Source organism: Ambystoma mexicanum, chromosome 13, assembly GCF_040938575.1.
Source record: "Ambystoma mexicanum isolate Mex_15411 chromosome 13, UKY_AmexF1_1, whole genome shotgun sequence".
In the NCBI taxonomy this organism is placed as follows: Eukaryota; Metazoa; Chordata; class Amphibia; order Caudata; family Ambystomatidae; genus Ambystoma; species Ambystoma mexicanum.
The window spans coordinates 415,382,885-415,405,808 of NC_090938.1; the positions used below are offsets into that span (position 1 = coordinate 415,382,885).

The 22,924-nt window shown below is 42.2% G+C and overlaps 1 protein-coding gene across 1 annotated transcript; it reads right to left on the reverse strand.

The window, feature by feature from the left end:
- Window positions 1-1,163: 1,163 nt before the first annotated feature.
- LOC138520391 (olfactory receptor 6B1-like) lies at window positions 1,164-15,630 on the reverse strand. Its single transcript, XM_069632795.1, has 2 exons — window positions 15,192-15,630; window positions 1,164-2,197 (listed from the first exon to the last, which is right to left on the reverse strand). Exons 1-2 carry the CDS (start codon window positions 15,628-15,630, stop codon window positions 1,164-1,166), a joined length of 1,473 nt encoding a protein of 490 aa, XP_069488896.1.
- Window positions 15,631-22,924: the final 7,294 nt, after the last annotated feature.

The following is a 22,924-nucleotide window of genomic DNA, read 5'->3' on the forward strand; positions in this document are numbered from 1 at the left end:
TTTATGGACCTAATAAAAGGCTTGTTACCGCGAGATTCAAACTTATCAAGTGCAGGCTGTCCTCATGTCAGAGAGCAACACTTTACTCATCTATCTCTCCATCCTTGTCATGCCACAAAAGTGTACCTTTGCATTTATTCACAAAAATGCAAAGATGTCTTAGAAACATTTGTGAATATGATTAATGTGCACCTTAGTGTTGTTGGGGTAAGTGTTGGATGTGAAGTAAATGCGTGTCATGCATTTAGCAAGAAGGAATGTGTGGCGGGAAAAATTGTGAAGAGAAAAAAGTTATTGTAAACGTTGTTTACACAATTTCTTTTTTGTTTGTTGCTGTCTGCTACAAAGTAAGAAACTCCAGCGCAAGGTACTCCATGTCAGATTACCAATTCAGGGTGTAAGAGGACATTTTTTGTGAACCAGGTGCACAATACACAAATGTTCGGACAGCAGCAAGATACACGTGATTTCATTGTGAATCCAGTTTTCAGGTGTAAGCCATGCCTAGATTTCGAAGTAACCTATCTGCGGAATATCCTATTTGTGAATCGGACCCCCTTCTCTATTGCCCCCCTACATATGCTGGATGAAGGAAAGAGGCTCGAGTCCTGTCCACAAGTCCCGAACAAGGGAATGATCGAATATTCTTAACACGTGCAGTTCCATATTTCATAGTGTTAGTCAAAGTCGGATGCTTAGGCCCACTTGGAATACTGCAGATATGCCTTAATGGGGTGCCGTTAACGGAGCTTCATTCTCAAAGAAATCCATTCAAAGTATGGGACTACATGCTCCAGAACCAGTGGTCTCATAATCTTTTCATTGAAGGTGCTTTTCAAATAGAATAATGTAAAAACAAATGTAAACTAAATTAAAGTTCTCCCCTGTCTCAAACAAGATATAACATTCCCATATTAAGCCCCAGAGTGATGAGTGGCCACTGTTTTGTTATCAGTCCTACGGCCTACAAAGGGTCACACTTGTCCATATCTCATTATATAGTGACATTCTCAAACAATCCCCGCAAATGAGCCCCCATTCACCTTCTGGGAATTTGTGTCTTATCGTTTGCACATTGTCTGGAAAGTCATCCCTGAGAGTAGTGCATCCCAGTAGCTCGTCTACCCACCCTCCCCCTCCAAGCCCAACCGAAAATCCTGCTCTTATAACCCACAGAATGTCTGGGCATGTCTCTGAGTGATAGTGCGCCCAAGTACTTCTTTGAACTCTTTGTTCCTCAAGGTGTAGATGAGCGGGTTTATCACGGGGGTAACAATGGTGTACATTGCAGACACTAGCTTGTTTAATTCAAAGGACTTGATGGCCCTTGGCCTGGCATATGTGAATATGCCGGTCCCAAAGAACATAGTAACAACTATGAGATGGGATGCGCAAGTGGAGAAGGTCTTCTTCTGCCCTGCCGCGGACGGGATACGTAGCACTGCTGCAATGATGTATCCATAGGACACCATTGTTACCAGAAGGGGGCTCACCAGCACCACGCATGCCGCAATGAAGTCTACCACTTCGATGACGGATACGTCCGTGCATGACAGATGCAGAAGTGGAGAAATGTCACAGAAATAATGGTCGATGACATTTGGTCCGCAGAAATCCAACTGAGATATTAGGATGCTGGAAAAAGTAGAAGCCATGAGGCCCCCAACACAGCATCCAATGGTCAGAAGCGAGCATCGTTTGATGGTCATCATCATGGTGTAGTGTAACGGGTGGCATATGGCCAAGTACCGATCATAAGCCATGACGGCCAGCAGGAAACATTCTGAGCAAGCCATGGTAAGGAATAGATATAGCTGGATGATGCAAGCAGGCAGCGAGATGGATTTACAGGCAGACAGGATATTTTCAAGCATCTTGGGAACAGTGATATTTATGTAGAGGATTTCCAGGCAAGACAGATAGCTGATGAGCAGGTACATGGGACTCTGGATGAGGTGGCTGCTTCTTACAACGATAATGATGATTGTGTTTTCTATGACGGTGAGTAAATAAATCATAAGAAATACAGGGAATTGGAGAATGTGTAGAGGTGGTGGGCTTGGGAACCCCAGGAGAACAATTGTTGTTGCTGCAGTCTGATTTGGACATCGCATTTCCATGGTGTACTTTCCTCTAAGAATGCACAGCTCACAAAACGCCAGTGGAGAAATGTGTTGACGTTCCCTTGAAGGATTACCTGCCAAAATCAAATCAATGTGTTAATCTTTATGATAAAGTACATATTTGTAAATCCAAACTCAGGCTGACTCGAAATCAGGGCGCCTTCATAATCAAGGTGCATATTACTTGAAATGTGTAGTTTGCACACATTGCAAAACAGTACTGTTTCTGCCAAAAGTGATCATTGTTCTGTTTAGACTGTTTAGTGGTGCAGCCACCAATGGCCACATTGTGTCAGTACAGCTGTAAAGGGCTTGATAGCGACAGAACTATGTTCTGCCTTACAAGCATCCTGTATGGTTTATATGCATCAGCATGCAGAGTGGTGCGCAGCAAAAGGATACGCACAGTTCAGGAATGTGGGGTATGGAAGGCAGGGGCACCAAAATCATGTCCTGCTTAAATCCGGAGGAGAGGGGCACGGCATCCAGACTTTCCCACTGCCTGTTGCTCTGGGCTCTGTGGTGCCACTCCACTGACTTACCTGGTCTTGCTGTTGGAGACAGGGCTAAACTCCATGAAAAAAGGCAGAATCTCTAAATTGGCAGAGCCAGGAGCTGCAAATCCCATTGCAGGAGCAGACCGTGTGTCCCTTGTGTCATGACAGAAAGTAGCCCAGTGTCACAGGAGACTGTCAAGCAGACTAGAAGTCACTGAGAAAGTAGCACATGCATCTTGGGCTACCTGCTGTGGGATCTATATAGTGGTGGACTGGCCAACACCAATATCTGAAGATTTCCTGGTAGGCATCTGCACGTGCGACACTATATGATAGTTAGAGTAGGGCTGTTACAGTAACAGTCATGGCAAAACAACCCTACGCCATTGAAATACTAGTGTTCATAAAATTCCTTGGACGGAGCACCCTAGAAGTATATACAGTTGATCAGGGGTTCCCGAATGGACGAAAAATTCTCATGACTCGGAGATATTGTAATAAAAATGCTTTACTCATACCGAGTTTCTGATTGCAGCAAAACATTTTGTAACTTAGTACACATAGGTAATCTTAATTACACAGGAAAAAACAAAAAATTCTGTTCTGATGGGATATGCCCAGAAATCAAAGCACATACAGGGGAAATAAACAAGCATAAAACAGTTATTACAAAACAATTTATACAGAGCAAATGGGTTCCATTTTCTTTGTTGGGAGCAAGAAATTCTTGTAGTAGTAGCTGATTTCAACAGCTTCGGAGTGATAGTGTTGACATTTTGCACTGTAAGGGGAATTGTCGACACAGTTGTGTTTCAGCCATATTTGGCAGTATATGGTGCTTAAAGTTGAGCAGCCTTCATCAGCAAGGGAAAGGGATTGTATAAAGACACTGAATGATGGATCCTGTGTTTGCGTGTCAACCTTGTTGTGCACGGTATGGGACTTCACTTATATTGGTTAAGGAAGGTCCAAGTTAGGCTAGGGATGAAACTCTCAGGCCTTGAAGATAGGAGCTTAAACGTGATTTGATGGCAATCGATCAAGCAGTCCGAAATGTTGCCCTAATCAATTGAAATTGTAGGTATTTCAAAATATCCCAAGATATTGCTTATTTACACATGAGCAACAGTAAATTACAAATATACAGTAAAATATCAAAACGACAAGCCTAAACAACAAGCCCACTATATGGCCAGGAGTTAAACCTGATGATCTTTTTCAAGGCTAATACCTGAAGTCGCTATTTTGTCCATTACCTTGATATTAGCTTTTGCAGATTCATAATTGTATCCTCCATTAAACACATTCCTTTCTTGTATATGTTTCATATTGTATGCTGCTCATGAAATATGCTGTTAATAACATCACAGTTTTGTCTAATACCCCATTCCTCAGGTTTGTAGATTCATAATTTCATCATCAATTAGACACATTTATTTTGTCTGCGTTTTATACAGAATGCTGCATATGTCATTGTAATTGATTTGTTCAATTCCTTGTTTAAATTGATGTGCTTAAGATAAGTGGGTGTTTGCTCCAATTTTGGATCACCAATAAACTCCTTAAATCTCCAAGATTAGGGTGAACAGTGTTACATCCAGCCATATTCAGCACAGTAGTTTTGCGGTTTCCTATTCGGTCCAATATATCTATTCCTTCTTTTGGGTTTGGCTCAACGTAGCGTTCCTGACGTGTCTGGCAGGTGGAATGGACAATCCTAGGAGTGGGCTATTGAACAAAACAGTGGGCCTCATTAGGACCCTGGCGGTAAGGGGTTTGCGCCAGCGTTAGCTGCGCCGACCCCTTACCGCCAACTACGAGTTCCCATAGCGCCATGGTCATTTTTCCGCCCGCTTTTTGCGGGCGTAAAAATCCATGGCGCTATGGGACCTTGGTGTTAATTACGCCACCGTAATTTACGGTGGCGTAATTAACTCCTTCCCCACTCCCATTATACCCTATGGGGCCGAAATGGGAATGGGGAAGGGTAAATGGGTCAATGGGGACTTACCGCCCCGCCGACCTCGGAATGGGGCGGTAAGTCCACCATCCGCCATGGCGTAAACGGACTTTACGCCATGGCCGGAAAGTCCGTCGATGGCGGAAAAAATCCGCCAGGGTCGTAATGAGGGCCAGTGACTTTAATAACAAAACATTTCATGTGCAGCATACTTTAGGAATGTGTTTAATGGATGATAAAATTATGACTCTTCAAAACCTAATAATGAGCAAATGGACAAATTGGTGACTTCATTAGACTTGAAACAGCCCATTGGGTGAAACTTGGGTGAAACTTGTGGTCATAGAGTTGGCTTGTTGGTTATGATTGTCTTTTTGATGTCACTGTATATTTGTAATTTAGTGATGCTCTTGTGTAAATAAGCAATGTCTTGGGATATTTTGAAATACACTAATAGTGGACCTACACTATCTTATATATATCCAAATGATTAGGGCGCTCATTACAAGGAATTTTATGAACGCTATTATTTCAATGGCATTGGGTTGTTTTGCCATGACCATTTTACTCTATCAGTGCTACTCTAACTATTATCTATATGAACCAGTTCATTGTTAAATATATGTATTATAGGCGAGGCGTAGAAATAATACATGTCATCCCAATCTCTAGCCGACTGTTTTAGTAAGAATATTTTCTTTCTAAAGAATACATTCATTTCAGTGCAGCTAGTCCCCACCCCACAAAAGGCAAAGTCACCAAAATATTACAAATATTAAATACAATTTGTGATTTAATGCAACTGGCCTATTTTTCGTGTTCCTAATGAAAATTAACCATATATTACAGGCTAAATATTGCTATTAGAGCAGACAGCTATTACTAAATTATCATAACTGATCGACTATTGTTAACAATGAGTGAATTTAGTGACAAGATGTCAATATCATGAAACTCGGTTAAAAAACAATCAACTTACATTAATAAATCAGGGTAGTCATAAAACTAAAGAACATCAGACTATGAAACATAATTGCATCAATACTTTGCGGTCAAGTAATACCTCTTGACCTTCTTTGCATTAGTTTTCTATGTTGATGACGAATATTTGTTATTGTGGCTTTAAATTACACTTAATTCAGGAAACACCTTTGGTAACCAAAATGCACAAAATCCCTTTTTTACCTCATCTATGAAAGGTTGCACTCCTAAGAATAAATGAAAAGAGCTTTTGGTTTTGGAGTGAAGGCAAGTGAGAAAGTCAACAGATTTGACCCACTGGTTTTCTGTATCCTGTTTCCTTAACAAAGCCCGACCCCAATGTTTAAAACACCAGAAAAAGAGAATTTCATTTGGGACATTTATTCACTACAGCTGCTACAAAGTATAATGTCTTTTAACTCCTTTGGAAAAACTCTTGGTTTCTGAAACAAACAAGGACATTACATTATTTATTATATCTAGAGGGGAAAATGCCACTCCCCCATATTCAGTTTTTCAGAGGATTAGAGCATCTAAATACGAAAAAGGGACACTCTTCAAACTATCATTGTTTTAAATGTTTAGAATATTTTAATGAGGGATTTCTAACTTCTACTCTGCCCCCTCTCTTGCAAGTGAGAGTTTTGTTTTGTTAAAATATGCATTTCTTCAATATCCTCATATGTGGTTGCATGAGATTGCGCTAAATAAAACTCAATTGTTTGGCAGCATGGATTTATTCTAATTAAATTTCTGTGAACGCTAAAACTCACAGAAAGCTGGCTTCATTAATATTTATTAATTATGTGGAGCAATGTAATGTACATTGAGAATGAGAAAATGCACATCGGATGCACATCGATTACGAGCTTCCCATTGCGGGACCCGGATCGCACGCCTGGTAAAACCAGGCGTACTTTCCGGGTCCCGCGAGGGAAAGAGGGAGGCAATAACGGGCCAGATGTAATCTGCCCATTATTACCTCCCTCCCCATTCCCATTGAGCCCTATGGGGGCTGAAATGGGAATGGGAATGGGGATGGGTTCCTGCAAGGAGGAATGACCGGGTCCCCATTGCAGGAACCCGGTAATGGAGCCTGGAACGGAGGCAGCTAATAGCTCCATGGCTACCTCCTTTCTCGTAATGAGGCCCATGGAATAACAATTGTGAATATTGCCAACACTAAAGTGGTCTTTTAACTGCAACCTATTCTGTGCATATCTGGAGGTGGCTTTTGTATAGGTAATATTGGATCTATAAAGTGTGAATCAAGCTGGAAGGCAACAGCGCATTCCGTATATAAGGGACTCACCCAGAGAGGTACAAGTAAAGGTTAGGGACGGCTGACGGTCTGGGACAATAGAGTAGTTAGGGTTGGGTGGGGAGAATTTGGTGTAGTAATCGATGAGTGGCAAAATCCTCTTTGAAAAGCAGCGTCTTCAGGTCCTTCCTTAAGTGTGGGATGTAATTTGGTTAGTACAAGAAAGAGAGACTCAAGGGAAATATACGAGAAATGTCACTCCTAGAACTGAAACCGTAATACAAATGTAGACCTTTTTGTGTTATTGTGTAGGAGTGTGTCACTGGAAATAATTATCAGTAATTATAAAAAAAAGTATACATCTTTAATGAAATAACACCCATCTAAAAAATATTAGGTTCAAAAATATATAAAAAAGAAAAAAATCACCAAATGGTGACAAATAGTTGCATCACCACCACCAATCACGACATAATATCCCTCTTGTCTCTCAGCTTAGTTGTCTGAGTTTAACACTTGACACTGTATAGAGAAGTTATATCAGATGCGTGTCAAAAAACTACCCCACATGTTCCATCCCTTCTTAATTATTGACACGAGTAACAGGGACCGCCTCAGGGGAACAATGGTATGTGCAATATTTCAATGGATCTTGATAAAACCTTTCACTTGTGCCACTACAAGCTAGAGAAAGACAGATATGTGTTTAAAATTAGTCAGGTTATGTTACTACTGACGTTTACTTTTCTTAAGTCAAACATATTCTAAGGATTCAATATTATCCTTTTTAACAACACAAAGAAAGCTTCTGATTTCCTTCACAACAGTGATATAACTATATTAAACGGACTTCAGCTATGATGAACTCTAACTATAGTGACATATAGCGACTTAAACTCTGGAGGATTTTATTATGCACTCATACTCGTGCCTTTTAAATCAAGAGCGAAGGCCTACCTCTATTCTAGGAAAAAAGTGATAAATCTACACCCTACTCCTTCATTGTGTGTACACGAAACAACATATAGTTCAACATTAGGTTTGAATACCCTGGTTGAAAACATACAATGTTCTAGCCCAATGTTTTCACATGTGTATCCATTATTAAAGCAGATAAGGAAATAGAGTCAAAGGCTACCCCTGTTCATAGACGCACTTTAGCTAGGTTCGGGATGCAGCATAAGCTAGGTTTGAGAAAAACTAGCCAAAAAAGATCACAGAAAAAAGGGGGGGATTGTGAATCCATAGAAACAATTTTTAATTAAATGCAAGACAGACATCTAAAAAGACGGCCAGTGAACAAGGAGGCCTACTAGGAGTGATTTTAAAACAGAGCAAAAAGTAAAATTACACAATTAACTACACATTTCGTGTGGGTTAGTAGCAAAATATTCTGTGCACTTTCATGTACTACTCGACAGTAGGTGTACGCAATTGTTGTCGACACAAAACAATGGGTGTTTCTGGTTCGGAGAAAAAATAACCGACAGATGTTGCAAGGTAAAAGCCAGTTGTCTGAAGGGACCGAACTGTCATCAGGACAAAGTTGATGAAAACAGGTAGTAGTGTATACCTATAGAGAAAGATGACATAATGTGTGTCAGGCAAGGGTGAACTGGGAATATACTCATGGTTAAAAAGAGGGAATTTGTTAATGCTGCAGGTCCAGGACCTACCTCGGTGGTGTCGTCTTTTGAAATAAGGAGATTGTGTGATGAAACATAGTCCGTGGTACTGGTAGCGTTGATAGATGATCCTGCAGTAGCTAGGATCTAAAAAGAAGTGGACAGAGTTAAGGAGTAAGTCTAGAGGATTTTATCATGGTAAGGGTTAGTAGTAGAGAGGGTATGGGACATACCTTGAAATAACGATTTGCAATTCCAATAGCGGATGTGAACATGAAGCAGAGAAAATAGCGTCTAAACAAGTGTGTGGCTATAAATAAACAACTATTTGGAGGTCTGCGTGATGGCTATGAATCCCAAATATCCTCCAGAGAAATCACACTGTGCGTTTGCACGCTGATCAATTACGAATTAATGGCTATTGAAAAAGTGCCCATGATGTTGTGAATGTTGGCACCTAGCAACAGATGAGTGACCCGGGAAGAGCAAGTTGAGGGTGCTTGAGAAGGAGGTGCGGGGAACTTTAACAGTGCCCATGCAATGACTAGAGTGCTAATGGCGGTCTCTGTGCTGATAGAGTGAAAGGAGCTCGGAGGGGGGCATTGATGAAGACCCATATGGAGACCCACAGAAGTGATGGATCTGACCGGATGGGGGCAATTGTAGCAAACTGACTGAAGTAACGAGCCGTGGTTGACCTGATGTAAGGAGCTGTGTCGGCTCGGGACCATAGTTGCATCTGCGCGCATGCGTGTCGCAAGCAAGCAGTAGCGCATAGAGATTGAGTTTGAAGGAGACAGGTTATTGTACCGAAGTGTTTGTGCCTCGGTGCTGACATACACTTGTCAATGTTAGGTGGAAGGAACTTAATACATATTTACTACCAGGCTGGGACCTAAGAAGGTCGACATGCATGATTGAAAAAGGAGGCATTCAAAATTAGCATTAATGACTCTGGGCAGTTGGCGTTTGAAATAACTCAAAAGGTAAATTAGCAGTGATTGGAAGTCACGTTGCTATTTAGACATACCACAGTGGGTATGGGGTCTCAGCCTTATATGACAGGGAGGTAGAGGCGGCAGACCAATGACAAGTATAATAAATTGCCAGGCTGGCTGTAAGTCGTGTAACATTAATTTTGAACGATTCACAGGCAATATTGCACAATCAAAAAAGAGAGCTTATATTAATGTTACATGTGAAGACAATTAGGTGTGGTGGTAAGTGCATTTATAGGTGGTTGACTGTGTGCACGATCACAAAGGAAAAAAGGAAAAATTTTGTAGCATCACATTTGAATAAAAATAAAAAGAAAGTGTATGGTTTTCTCAGTAGTGTAACGCGAATTGGGTAACGTGTGGCAATGTAACAGAAAAGCCATTGCTTTGATGTTCAATATTGGAACACAGTTTGGCATCAGTTTCAATAGAGCTTCTAGTGACACATTGCTAGGCACTCGTATTGTACTTTAACAATTTGAGACAACTGAGGATGGCCTGGTAGTATCTCATAATATATTGGTGGTAGAATACTCTCAAGAGTGTCACTTGAAAAAGAGGTTCCATTCAATTGACACATTTAAACCTTTTTTTACTGAGTTTAACCCATAAATCCATTACTGTTCCAGTTTTCGAGGGGTAGGTCTTGATTCGCACCTCTTAAGGGGTTTCTTGCTGTTTGAAGAATAAACCAAAAGATGTCATTATGGCTGTGATTTTTTGTTTGAAAGTGTGCCATCATAGGTTTGTCAGCTACTGCATTTCTAATGCATGGTCTGTGTTCACAAATCCATTGTCTAATTTTGCGTTTGCATTTGCCTATGTAAAAAAGTTTGCATGTGCATTGGATTGCGAAGACTGAACATTTGGTTTTACAATTCGTAAATGAATTGAATGCCCAGAGTTTGCCATTCAGGTCAATGTTTTGCAAATCTTTATTGCGGCCGCAGACGGAGCAAGCTCCACATCTGTGGTGGCCTTTGACGGGGGGTAGATTCCACAATGTCATTTGTTGGGTTGGTGGTGGACCTTGTTCTTCGTAGGTATGTACCAAACTGTCTTTGAGTTTCCTACTGCATTTGAATTATTAAAGAACATGAACAAATCTGATTACTCACTTGAGTGTTGAAGTGTGGATTCACAGCGTATCGCTTGAGTGCGGAACACAGATGAATGTGGTTGTTTCATGATGCTGTTCTTTGCATGGCCATTGGCGCTCACATTGGTTCACTTGCGGTACACTAATGGAAAAGCAAGGTTCAGCGTGGTTCTTAACTTACTTTTTGGAAAGTGTAATGCAGGTATTGGTAGGAGCACAAGCAGGAATGCAGAGTCAATTAATTCAAATCTCTCGATAGAATATTCCTGTGCCTAAAGGAGACCCAACAAGTATCCAACTTCAATATATATTATACGCTCTTGTCACCTTTAAAACTCTCGACATTCTTGCCCCAATCGTGAGGATCCGCCTGAAACATGCCACCAAGCGTAACATTTGGTATGTCTCTGCTCTAGCAGACCTAAAGCGCAAATGCAGAGCTGCAGAACGGAAGTGGCAGACCACAGGCTCATCTTCTGACAAACTTGCCTGTCGCCTTCTCCAAAGGCATTGTCGTTTCACCATTCGTTCTAAGAAGAGGGCCCAATTCCAGACATGTGTCTCTGGAGCATACAACAACATGGATGAACTCTTTAAAATCTACTAGGAACTAGCCAATCCTCTGTAGTCTCCACCTTGCATCTTCCCAGTCAGGCCCTCTACAGTGCATTGGCCACTCACGACACTGCAAAAAATAACTCAGGACATCCTGAGCACTCTTACTACCTCCCCTTCTCTGCCCTCCTCCCATCCCCCTGTAACCCCTGGTCTCCCATCCTCCCTCAGCCATTCTCTCCTTCTCTCCTGTCACATCGGATGAGGTCACTAGGTTTGTCCGCTCTATGAAGGTCTCCTCCAGACAGGACTCCCCCTGTTCTTCCAAAACTATTATGGACAACATTGGCTCCCTTGCCACTGCATTTTCTGGTTTCTGCAATCTATCTCTTGCTACTGGGTATTTCCCCACTTCCCTCAAACACTCTCTTGTGTTCCTTCCTCCTGAAAAAGTCTTCTGCCGTCCCTTCGTGTCTGGCTAACTACCGCCCCATTTCTATCACTCCTTTCCCAGGTTTCCCTGGAGAAGCTGGTCTTCCCCCAACTGGCACAGCATACTGAGGTCACTGGTAGTCTACACAACCATCAATCTGGATTCAGAGCATCCAGAGGCATGCAAACTGCTCTTCTAAACACCCGTGAAGAACTGCTTGCATCTCTTGACACTAACTCTCCCACTGTTCTTATCCTACTGGATCTTTCTTCTGCATTTGACACAGTCAAACTAGACTGGCTGACCTCTTTCCTCACTGACCGCCCCTCCCAGGTCATCCTGGGTTCCTTCTCTTGTCCTACCTCTATCTCCACCTACGGCGTTCCCCAGGGTTCTAACCTCTCCCACTGGCTCTTTAAAGTCTATATCGCTCTGCTTGCTCAACTCATCTCCACCTTCCCCCCTCACTTCCAGTGTTATGCAGATGACACCCAACTCTTCTTCAAACCTCCTGCTGAGACTTTCCCTACTTCCTCCACCATTCCCGACTGCCTATATCCAGTCCTGGTGTGCCTCCAATGATCTCTGCCTCAATGCCAGCAAGACTGAGATCCTTCCTATTGGGACTCCCACTCCCTCTTTCCTCCCTTCACTCTAGCCACCCTCTATGGGCTCTCCCCCTTCTCCGGCAAATGAAGTAAGAAACCTTGGAGTCATCTTCGACTCCTCTCTCTTTCCTCCCTCACATCCTGGACCTTGCCAAAAAGGCCCATTTTCAACTCCACCTCCTCAGAGGTATCCTTCCTTTTCTGACTTTTCCCCAGAAACTCAATGGGCCCCATTACGAGTCCGGCAGTAACCGTGCTGGAAATTCCGGCAGGTTACCTCCAGATCATATTACCATTCCACCTCTGTGATTCCCGGAATCACCGGGGCATTACAACCCCAGTGACCCGGTAATTCCGGAGGCGGAATTCGGTAAATCCCCATTCCCATGGAGTCGCATAGGACTCCATGGGAATGGGGAAGTGGAAATACCGGCACCATCTCGTGATGGTGCCGGTGTTTCCACGTCCGTCTGCAGGCGGGTGGTGTTAAACTCGCCAGGTCAGACCTGGCGGGAATGACACCTCCCGGTTGCAGAACTCGAGATCAGTCAGTCCGGAAACAACGGTGGTGGTGGGTTTACCGCCGCCGTTATTTCCGGACCGACTGCCTCGTAATTTGGCCCAATGTCTCTAGAGCCCTGGTACTCTCTAGGCTGGACTATATCAACATCCTCTTCCTCAATCTACCTTCTTCCTCTCTCCACCCCCTCCAGCTTGTCTAGAATAGGGCTGTGAGACTTATCCTTAGCCTCAAGCGCTGGGACCATTTCTCTCCAGCCCTAAAATCTGTTGACTGGCCAACAGTTGATGCAAGGATCAAATTCAAATCCCTCTGCATCATCCACAAGGCTGTCTGGGGACGAGGACCAATCTATCTACAACTTGCTCTCACCAAAAATTATATATTTATTTAATGTTTTCAGTGTTTTTCGGAATCATGGTCTTAGGAGAAATGTACCACTCTGTAATGTTTTTGGTTAATTGACTGGGTACCGGCGTGCACTTATTATTGGCTGGTGATCACTCTGTACAAAGAAATCTCTGGCAGACACTGTTGCACACAACTGACTCCTTGGCGCTTACCTCTGTGGAACTCCTAGCACTCCCCCCCTTCCTGTCCCTTCTCTCTCTCACTGCACTTGCGCATTCTGAATGCTGACAAGTAGGACCACCCCTTTTTCTGTTCATCAGTTTGTTCTTGCCTTTGTTCCCATATCCCTCCCCTTTGCCCAGTGGGTGCTCTGAAACACAATTTCTTGATGAATAAGCACCTTACAAATGCACAATAAATAAAATAAATACATAGTGTATGGGTTTACCCTGTATGTGGCAGCACAGACCTTGATACATATATATTCTCTGTGTTATTATTGCATGGAGTGTGTTGGAGTGGATCAATTTGAATGCTTGATTTAAGGATTAATATGTCTGAGGGAGACACAGAATGTATCGTTCCTCAATCCTTAGTTAACGTGCCACACTATACGGAACTCAATATTTAAATAAACTAAATAGTATTGTCACATGACAACAAACTGTGCAGAGTGATTTATTAACAATGAGAACCCAGTTCCTAAGGATAGTCCTGATGCTATCTTTTCTTAGTTGGGATATACAGTGTAAGCAAATAGAATAAGATGAATTGCTACACATATATCGGAGTAAGGACACCAATGAAAATGTCTGTGGCCTTTTTAAGCTGAGAGGACCAAAATATGACCCTAGTATGTTCATTCAAATGATTTGTTTTTGTACAATTATCCATGGCTGAAAATAACATGCAGTAACATGCTGGTAACATGGACAATTGTATGCGACGATGAATGTTTATATGTCGCACCAATTCAAATTAATCCTGATGAATGACCTGACAATAACATGTGGCTATAACACAAAGTTACAAGATGTAATGTAACATACTCAAGATGTAAACAACGTCTTAGATTGATCTCCTAATAAAATTACTTGGACAGTATATTACAACAAGAGCTCTGTTATATCTATATGAAAGTGTACACATATTACATGATACTGGTGTGGTAATTTATATGTTAACTACAGATACTAATGTGTCAAGCCAGTGTCCATTCACCTGAATAATTAAGTCTTGTGAGATGGCTTTATTGTCAGGAAAATCCAATGCTGTTCTGACTCTATGGGACTCATTACAACGGTGGCGGCCACGGCATGAACGGTGGCGGTAAGGGACCGGCACCGTTCATTCCGGGCTGCCACATTACGATTTCTGCAGTGGGTCCCGCTCTGGATGCCTGGTCAGACCAGACATGCAGAGTGGGATCCGCTAGCAGTCCAGGATGCTAACAACGGGCCCGTCATTAACGGGCCCGTTGTTAGCATCCTCCCCATTCCCATTGAGCCCTATGGGGGTTCAAATGGGTATGGGGATGTACCGGGTCCGGGTCCCGCGAAAGGGAATTACCAGGTCCTCCAAGGTCGGAATGGCCTGGTAAGTCCCCTTTTGCGGGACCCGGACCTGAGTTTGGGGGTAGCCATGCCGCTAAAAATGGCATGGCTACCTCCAATCTCATAATGAGGCCCTATGAGTTTGTTTTTATCTCTGTCTTTATTATTAGATGGTGTTATTTGCGGAGTATAGTCCAAGTAAAATCATCACATTTGTGTCCCGTGGAGATAAAATGGGATTCCAGAGGTGCTGTCAGAATCCGATAGCGAATGCAACTTTTGTGTTCACTTAGTCATGTCTTGATTTTTCTTTCCATTTTCCCAATACATGGTTTCCCACAGGGACACTAAATGGCATAGACTACCATTGTGGTATTAACATTACTCAATGTTTTGTTTCCATGGTTTGGGAAGGACGATATTGATGTCAAAATTCCCTTTAGTCTGAGCGCAACAGCGGCAGTTGCTGCAAGCTGAGTGTCCTATGGAGTTACGCAATGGGGTTACCCCATGTTTCAGTAATGGTTTGTTGTTTTTCTCCAATAGGTGTTACCTCTTTTTTCATTAAAAGGTCTCAAGTTTTCCCTCTTTTATATGCAAAGCATGGTTTCTTGAGGGGGATCTTACCTTCCTCCAAAACTTTCCAGTTCTTTTCAATAATCTTCATAATCTGGTTGGAGAGGTTAGTAAATGTGCTCACAAAAACAAAGTTTTCTTCTTGGGTTGGTTTCTTGTTATATTCGAGCAGGGAGACTCTGTTAATATGTTTCGCTCTCTTCAGTGCCTTATGTATAGATTTCTTGGAATAACCCCTTAATCTTATTTTATGACTCAATGTGGCTGCTTCTTCCAGAAAATCATTTTTGGATGAGCTATTTCTTTTTAAAAGTAAGAACTGGCCTACAGGAAGATTTTCTTTGAGATGTTTAGGATGGCAGATAGCGAACAACAAAAGTGAATTCCTATCGGTGGATTTATGATAGGGCTTTACTTTTAAACATTGATGCTCACGATCGGCCCGGATTGTTTTATCTGTGAAATTGATCTCACTGTTGCTTGAACTCATTGTGAATTTTAGAAAAGGGTTCTGGTTATTTAACCAGTTCAAAACGTTGTTCAACTCTTCCTCTGTTCCTTGCCAGACCATGAAAATATCGTCCGTAATCAAAGCCAAGTTTTTATTTTTTCACGGAAAGGGTTGTTGTCATTGGATTTGGAACAATGGATTCTTGAGACCAGAGTTAGTTCATGAACCAAATGGTACAGAAGGCCGTTCATTTAATCTTTAATGTATAACATTTACATCTAATAGAACTTAGGATAATAACTTGCTTCTTAAATGTTTTTCATGAAACCTCAATTAAATTTGACTATTGAATTCTAAGCCATAGGTCAATGTGGATACTGGATCCAAATGCTTACTAAAGGCCATTTATCTTCCACCAGCTCAGAGTCCATCAATCCAATAATGCACTCTGAAGATCAAAATTACTTCTAGGAACACATTCTGAAACATTTCCTCTATTTTTCTGTATTTTCTCAGTTAATTAAATGAATGTGTTTCTTATATAAACACAGATGCCATTGCTTTCTTTCGAAATGCATTAAAATTGTATAAAGGTCAACTGAAGTCCATTTGTCTCAAACTTAAATAAATAGGGGCATCTTTTCCCTGTAACAGTTAAAGACAGAATAATAATCATCTTTTCGTCACATTTTTATAAATAAGCATATTAATAGTGATTTGAAATTACATATCCACCAAAATCAGCTAATACCTTGTGATTTAGTATATGCATTCTGAGCACACAGACTGTTTTCTCTTGAATTATTTCATTCCTGGCAAACCACTGGGATTTGACTGCCACCATCCTTGATTTGTATGCTTAGGCTAAAAAACCCACAATGAGCAAACAAGCAATGCTCAAATAAGCGTAGATTTGTGGAGATGACAATTGTATGCTACTGCGTGGTGCTGTAGGCCTCACTGATGTGGGAAATGAACAGATTTTTAAAGTGAATCTTCCAACTGTAGGAGAGCCAATCATGTGTTCTGATGGCTGGTGTGATGTGTTTATGTCGTGTAAATCTCACAAGAAATCTAGCTGCGATGTTTTGGACTTCTTTTAGCCTGCCCAATAGGTAATGCAGGAGCCACATGTAAAGGCTATTGGCATAGTATAGTTCTGAGCGTACTAGAGTGATTGCTGCCATGGTTCTGTGCATGAAGGTCAGAAAAGGCCAGATCTGTTGGATTGTTAAGAGGCGTAAGATGCAACTCTTTACAATCGCTTTAAGCTATGGTTCAAGTCTGATGTTGCTGACCATCAAGATTCTGAACATTGTCGTAGACAAAGGTTCAATTTCTTATTTCTTCTGGACTGTGTATTGGGAGTTCGGTGCTGTAGTGCTGCAAAGAATAAACTAGGATTGAGTTGAGTTTTAGTCTAGTCACCATCCAGGAGTCAACATTGATAAGGCATGTGGTAATATCCAGTGGATTTGTCAAATGGTTGTTTGTGAGATTCTAGATAATTTGAGTATCAACAGTGGCATGCAAGACCGTGTAGATGATAAAAAGGAGAGGCAAAAGACTGGATCCTTGGAAAAAGAAAGGGCTGGCTTCTGGCCATGAGACAAGTTAATATACCCGATTGCCAGTTTATGTCTTTCCTTTGCAAGTATGACCGCCTATGCTTCTTCATCTGCCCTTTGCAGAGTGTGCCCCTAATCTGCATATTTTCTCGTGCTTCCATTTATCCACTCCCCACCTCACGTTGCCGCGCACTGGTGGCATGGGCACTGGGGATAGTCTAATCACAGCAGAATTGTAGCTCTTGGTCAACTGTTTGTAGGGCGTAAGTCAAAGATACACATGAGTAGACAGTGTCCCCTTCTATTTATAGAGGGGGGCTATCACTTCCTTCAACTAGCCGAGGCAGATGGGGATGGTGTTCCATTAGTCTATATAGGTGATGTGCACCTCACAGGGTATCTTGCTGGGCAGTCATTTTGTGGCATCCCATTGTTTTGAACCATGTTTTATATCCATCCATCAACATCTGAATGCCAAGACCCAATGCTGCCCCAAATGATGTGCTCAGCTTATACCACAATTCTACAAAAATAATTATTCTGTTGAAAACGGTTTAATTTTCATGATGAATGCTTGTTTGCAGAAGTAATCGCACCGCATGAGCCATAACAGCAAGATGCACGCCTGTGCCAAAGAATTACTAAAAGCAGCTGACTTTAAAACAAGACCTTTTGGGCATATTTTTAAGACTTTAATGCAAGGAATTCACAATGATATGAGCTGAAAGCCAAGACATGAAAAACATCAGTGTGGTGTTGTGCCCCCTTTCCGCCACACTTATTTTCCTAGGACTTGTGGCCTGTCTGTTTAAGAATGGATATTGTGATTGTGAAGGCTTCCCAATTGAGAGATTGGAAATCAAACAGCCTCACTTCATTTATTGAATAGTTGGAGCATGGTCAGATGCAGTGCTGCCACGACTAATCTAGTTCTGAGCATGGCTGGCCAGCGGATCAGCTGATCAGACAATTAAGACCTTCTTCAAATTCCCCTAACGCTGTTTCCATTTTCGAAACTCCTCTTAATTTTCTTTTTTTTAGAGCGCAGGTTGGATGCAAATGTACGGGCGTAAAGTCCCTGGAATTACCTAGACTCGGGTGGATGTTTAATTGTGCTCATCAAGCCATCCCTTCCTGAAGAATAGGCTACTTTCCACAAGTAAACAAGTGTTTCTCCTTAACAAATTCAGAATGGTCTCACACACGTGGAAAATCGAGCGTGTTTGCCTTCATGCTTACAGCAATCCTGATCCCAGAATCCTTGCTGTGCAATCAGGGTCAACCTAGATATTAATGAGGAACAGCAGTGGACTGGCCTAATGGGAACTCGCTGATATCCCAGGGAAGGGGTTTACGCATCGTGGGCCTCTTTTGTGTTGGTACTCTGTTTAGATGTACCTGGCCCCCTTCCATCCCTCAACATGCCCCACACCCCTTTGAATCAAAAGATATGTTAAAAGCCTCACTAACCAACATTATATATAATCTTTTGTGATGCTTAATTACTTTGTGATCCCTATATACAGACAAATGCACTTTAAAATGCACTATTTGGACCCATTTTGTGCACATATGGTTATGGAGGAACCACCCAAAAGCTTACTTAAAGGGGTTTGGCTTCGAATATGGGGCCACCTTAAAATATATTTCCAGGGGTATTTTTGGTGCACAGTCGACCCTTGATGAGAATGATTTAATTAACCATCTACCCTCGTACAAACCTAAGGATGTTCCTTGGGGTAAACCAAACTTTCTTCTGCAGAAGCTCAAGCCATTGGACAGCATTGCTGAAACATTTAGACTGGAAATTCCTCACTAAAGAAGAAGACGGGCAACCAAAACTTTTAAAATCAACACTTTGCTATTCTTTCACAGCCTCCACACGTTTGGACTCTACTCATTAGCTTTCAAGAGAGAAATGAAGACATTTATTCAGTACATCAGGATTACAATAGTCTTTATTTCTAGTCTGTTTGGAGTCATGTTTTAAGGGATGAATAGATTTAGATGGCGGGTTTAGGTCGGAAATTGTTTTGTTGTTTTTAGGGGAATATATTGCCTACCTGTGCTCTTATTGTACTTGGAATACTGCTAATAGTTCACTGTTCTACATTGTTCTTTTGAGCTAGATTTGGGCATTATACATTTGTAACAAAACAAAAAAAAACCTTTGTGGCAGTGCTGTTTCCGCAATGACAGTGAACTTCCTCTGCAACACATAGGCTTTGCCCAGATCATTGATGGACGTGTCCCTGGCAGCTAAGTGATTAAAAACTTTTTTTATGAAGGCTATACAGATTTGCTAGTATCGTAGTCCTCCAGAAGGATGGATGGTCTCATACACAGTGAGAGATCAAATCTAATTTATAGGGCCATCCTCTAATAACCAAAAAATATTGTTGTAAAAAAACAATAATAACATTGGTGGGGAAGTCCCAAAAACATAATGTTAATCATCTTTTTCATTTCTTTAAAATGTTGCTCTTGCGGATTTAGCAATAAAGTAGTAAAGAGGGGCCTGCTACTCAGTCCTGATTCCGAAGGTACCTAAACATGCGTAAACCACATTATCTAGGACAGGATTTTGCTTGTTCGTGATGATTCGAAGAACACATTCATTAATGGGGTAAACGCAATACAGTTCATTCAATATAATCAAATATATTCAATTTCAGGTGACTTTTAATGAAAATATTTTAGAACAATATAAAAACAAAGTACATGGAATTGATCTGTTTCATACCACTACAAAGCATCAATTCACCTGTAAGGGTCTCCCAGGCCCCCCCTTCATTCCTAACAATATACACGATGTGCTCATTCCTTGGTTGGCAGCACGCCTCTGGCCAAGGCAGGGGACCACCATTGAATGACCCATAACTGCGCATGATGGCACAAGATGGCAAGCGGATAATCCCGGACAGGGCAGCAGCAGTGCGCGCAGTGAACAAACCTAGCACAGTAAAGGGAATGCAAATATTTCTGGGTATGTGCAATTACTGCCGTGACTGGATATTAGACTATGCAGCATACACAAAACCTCTATTGCGTGCACTAAAAGAAGCACAGAAAGAAAACACCACATTGGTATCGACCCCAGAAATGAGTACAGCTTTTGACACACTCAAAGAATTGATTTAAACAGCACCCATTCTAGCGACCCCCGATTATCACTGTGAGTTCTAGTTGTTCTTGCACTGTGATGGAATGCTGATGACAGCAGTACTGACACAAAAATCGTCACTAGGGCACAAGCCTCTAGCATACTACAGCGGAACACTTGATGTGGTAATGCAAGGTCACTTTGCATGCAAACAATCTCTCGCAGCTGCCACGTTCACGATTGAAAAAAGTGCCACAATTGTGATGGGATGCTCAGTAACGTTGTTTGTTGAGCATTCGTTGTTTGCCATCCTTGAAAGATCAAAGTCCATGCTGACAACACAGAGAGCCACAGCATATGAAATTATTCTGCCCAGCCCAAATATACACATAGTGCAGTGCAAAACAGTAAACCCAGCTACCTTCCTTACTGAGGCATGTACCATAGAAGATATCCAAAAGCACGACTGTGCCACATACAGGGGGAGGATGATGACATGCCCAAAGCAAATGAAAATGCCCTGGAAGGGGGAGAAGTGTACTTTGTAGCTGGATCAGCGTCAGTAAACTCAGAGACAGGAGAAAAACATGTAGGGGCAGCAGTAGTACGATTGGAAGATGGATAATATGAGACAATAGTACAAAAGAGGTTACCTGCACATTTTTCAGCACAAGCAGCAGATGGTAGTGCTAATTGAGGCACTACACACAGCAAAAGGGTGTGCAGTAACTATTTACACAGATTCAGCTTACATGACGACAACAGTACACAGGGGGTTAGCATGCTGGGAGAGGAGAGGGTTCAGGAGAGCAGATGGGTCCCCGGTACTGCATGCCAAACTTCTTAAAGAGCTCAGAGAAGCATTAAAAGAACCAACAATGGTGGCCTTGGTTAAATGCCAGACCCACGCTAACAACACCGATCTCATTGCTTTGGGAAATGCGGCAGCGGACGCTGCTGCCAAAGAGGCAGCCTACTTAGGTAGAGAAATACAAGGAGAGTTCATAATAAAAGGACATGTGGAGGAAGAGAAAGGTGAATGTTACAACTCAATGCCAATTTCCCAAATAATTGACTTGCAAAAAAGAGCGCCACCAGAAGAACAGGAGATGTGGGCAAAAAGAGGGTGTACACAGTCATCCACTGACCTTCTATGCTGACAAAGTTGTACAGGAAAAATAGTAATGCCTGTGGAACTATTAAAGATAGCATTCCAGCAACTTCACTTCCCAGCACACACTGCAAAACAACAGCCGCAGATATCCAGGAAAATTGGTTTGTGCCAGGATTGCAGGAACACGTGGCAAAATTGGTGATCGAATGTACAACCTGTCAAACGTATAACTCAGGAATGACTTTGAGAACATTGAGAGGTACACTGCCCCATCTCATTGGGCCATTTCATGAACTGCATAATGACTATGCAGACATGGGAGAAAGGTGTAATGGAGCACGATATCTGATTTTGGAGGTTGGCCCCTATTTGCGGTGTGTGGAAGCAGGACCCTGCGCCCACCTGCATGACAAATGCACAGCAACATTCTTGTTGAGGGAAGTCTTTCCCCGGTGGGGCATCTGTGACTTCATACGATACAACAATGGAATGCATTTCGTCAACGACCTATTCAAAGCCGTGACTGCGCTAGTGGGGATAAAACACAAATTGTGTTCGAATTATCACCTGGAAGCTAACGGATTTGTAGAAAAAATCAACGGCCTCCTCAAAAGCAGATTGTTGAAATTGTGCCAGACCCTAAAGAAAAACTGGGTGTACTGCTTGCCATTGGCGCTGTTTGAATTAAGAAATCAGCCTAGCAAGACCTCCACTTGTCACCCTATGAAATAGCGACAGGTAGAAGAATGCATACCCCTGTATCACCCCTAAGGAGAATATCAGATGCACATAGAACAGCAACGTATTAGGGGAAGAATTTCAAGACTACCTGAGAAAACTGACAAGGGCAGCCAGGATGATAGAAAAACAAATAGCCCCACCCGTCACACGAGAAAGTGAAAGTGACACAGTAACACCGGAATGAGACAGCCCAAAAGTAAAATGAATGCCTGGGGAGACGGTATATGTGTGCAGCTTTCTGCGATGATGGAATGCCCCAAGATTTCACAGCCCATGCGAGGTAATTTACTATACCCCCACTGCAGTGAAAGTGAAGGGCCTGAAATACTGGATCCATTCAGACGTAAGTAAAGCATATGACAGCGTTGTAGTGGAGGGAGAAAGAAATGTTGAGGAAGGAGGAACGGTAACGTAACGCATGCTGAAAGAGAATACTGTCAAATTCACCAGGTGAGTAACCTCCTTTCCCAACCTCCTCCTCACCTGACCCTTCTGAGATGTTGTCCTTGGTTTCTGTGGTGGGTCTTCTCCTAGCTTTCTTGTCTTCGGCAGGCAACTGTCTTTGGGATGTCTTCTTCTTCTTATCGCGTAAATAAGGCCTGGCTCCCTCAGAGGCCACCTTGACAGGGAAGGAACACCTGCCCAAGGGGAACCCCGAGGAGCCAAACCTCCAATGGCAGGGAAAAAGCCAAAAAGGCACAAAAAACCCTGGTAGGATGTATTTCTTCCTTGAGATGAATAGTCAAAGACTGTAGAGATTTCGGAGTCTTTTCTGAGCAACTTCCGGTGTAGATGCGGAATAACAGT

What these genes read in the sequence shown, in the direction of transcription:
- LOC138520391 (XM_069632795.1), bottom strand. Translation starts at nt 15,630, where the DNA reads ATGAGTTCAAGCAACAGTGAGATCAATTTCACAGATAAAACAATCCGG. An exon ending in CTGGAAAGTTTTGGAGGAAG is followed by an intron (nt 2,198 to 15,191) that starts GTAAGATCCCCC and finishes TGATTTTGGCAG; the next exon opens with GTAATCCTTCAAGGGAACGT.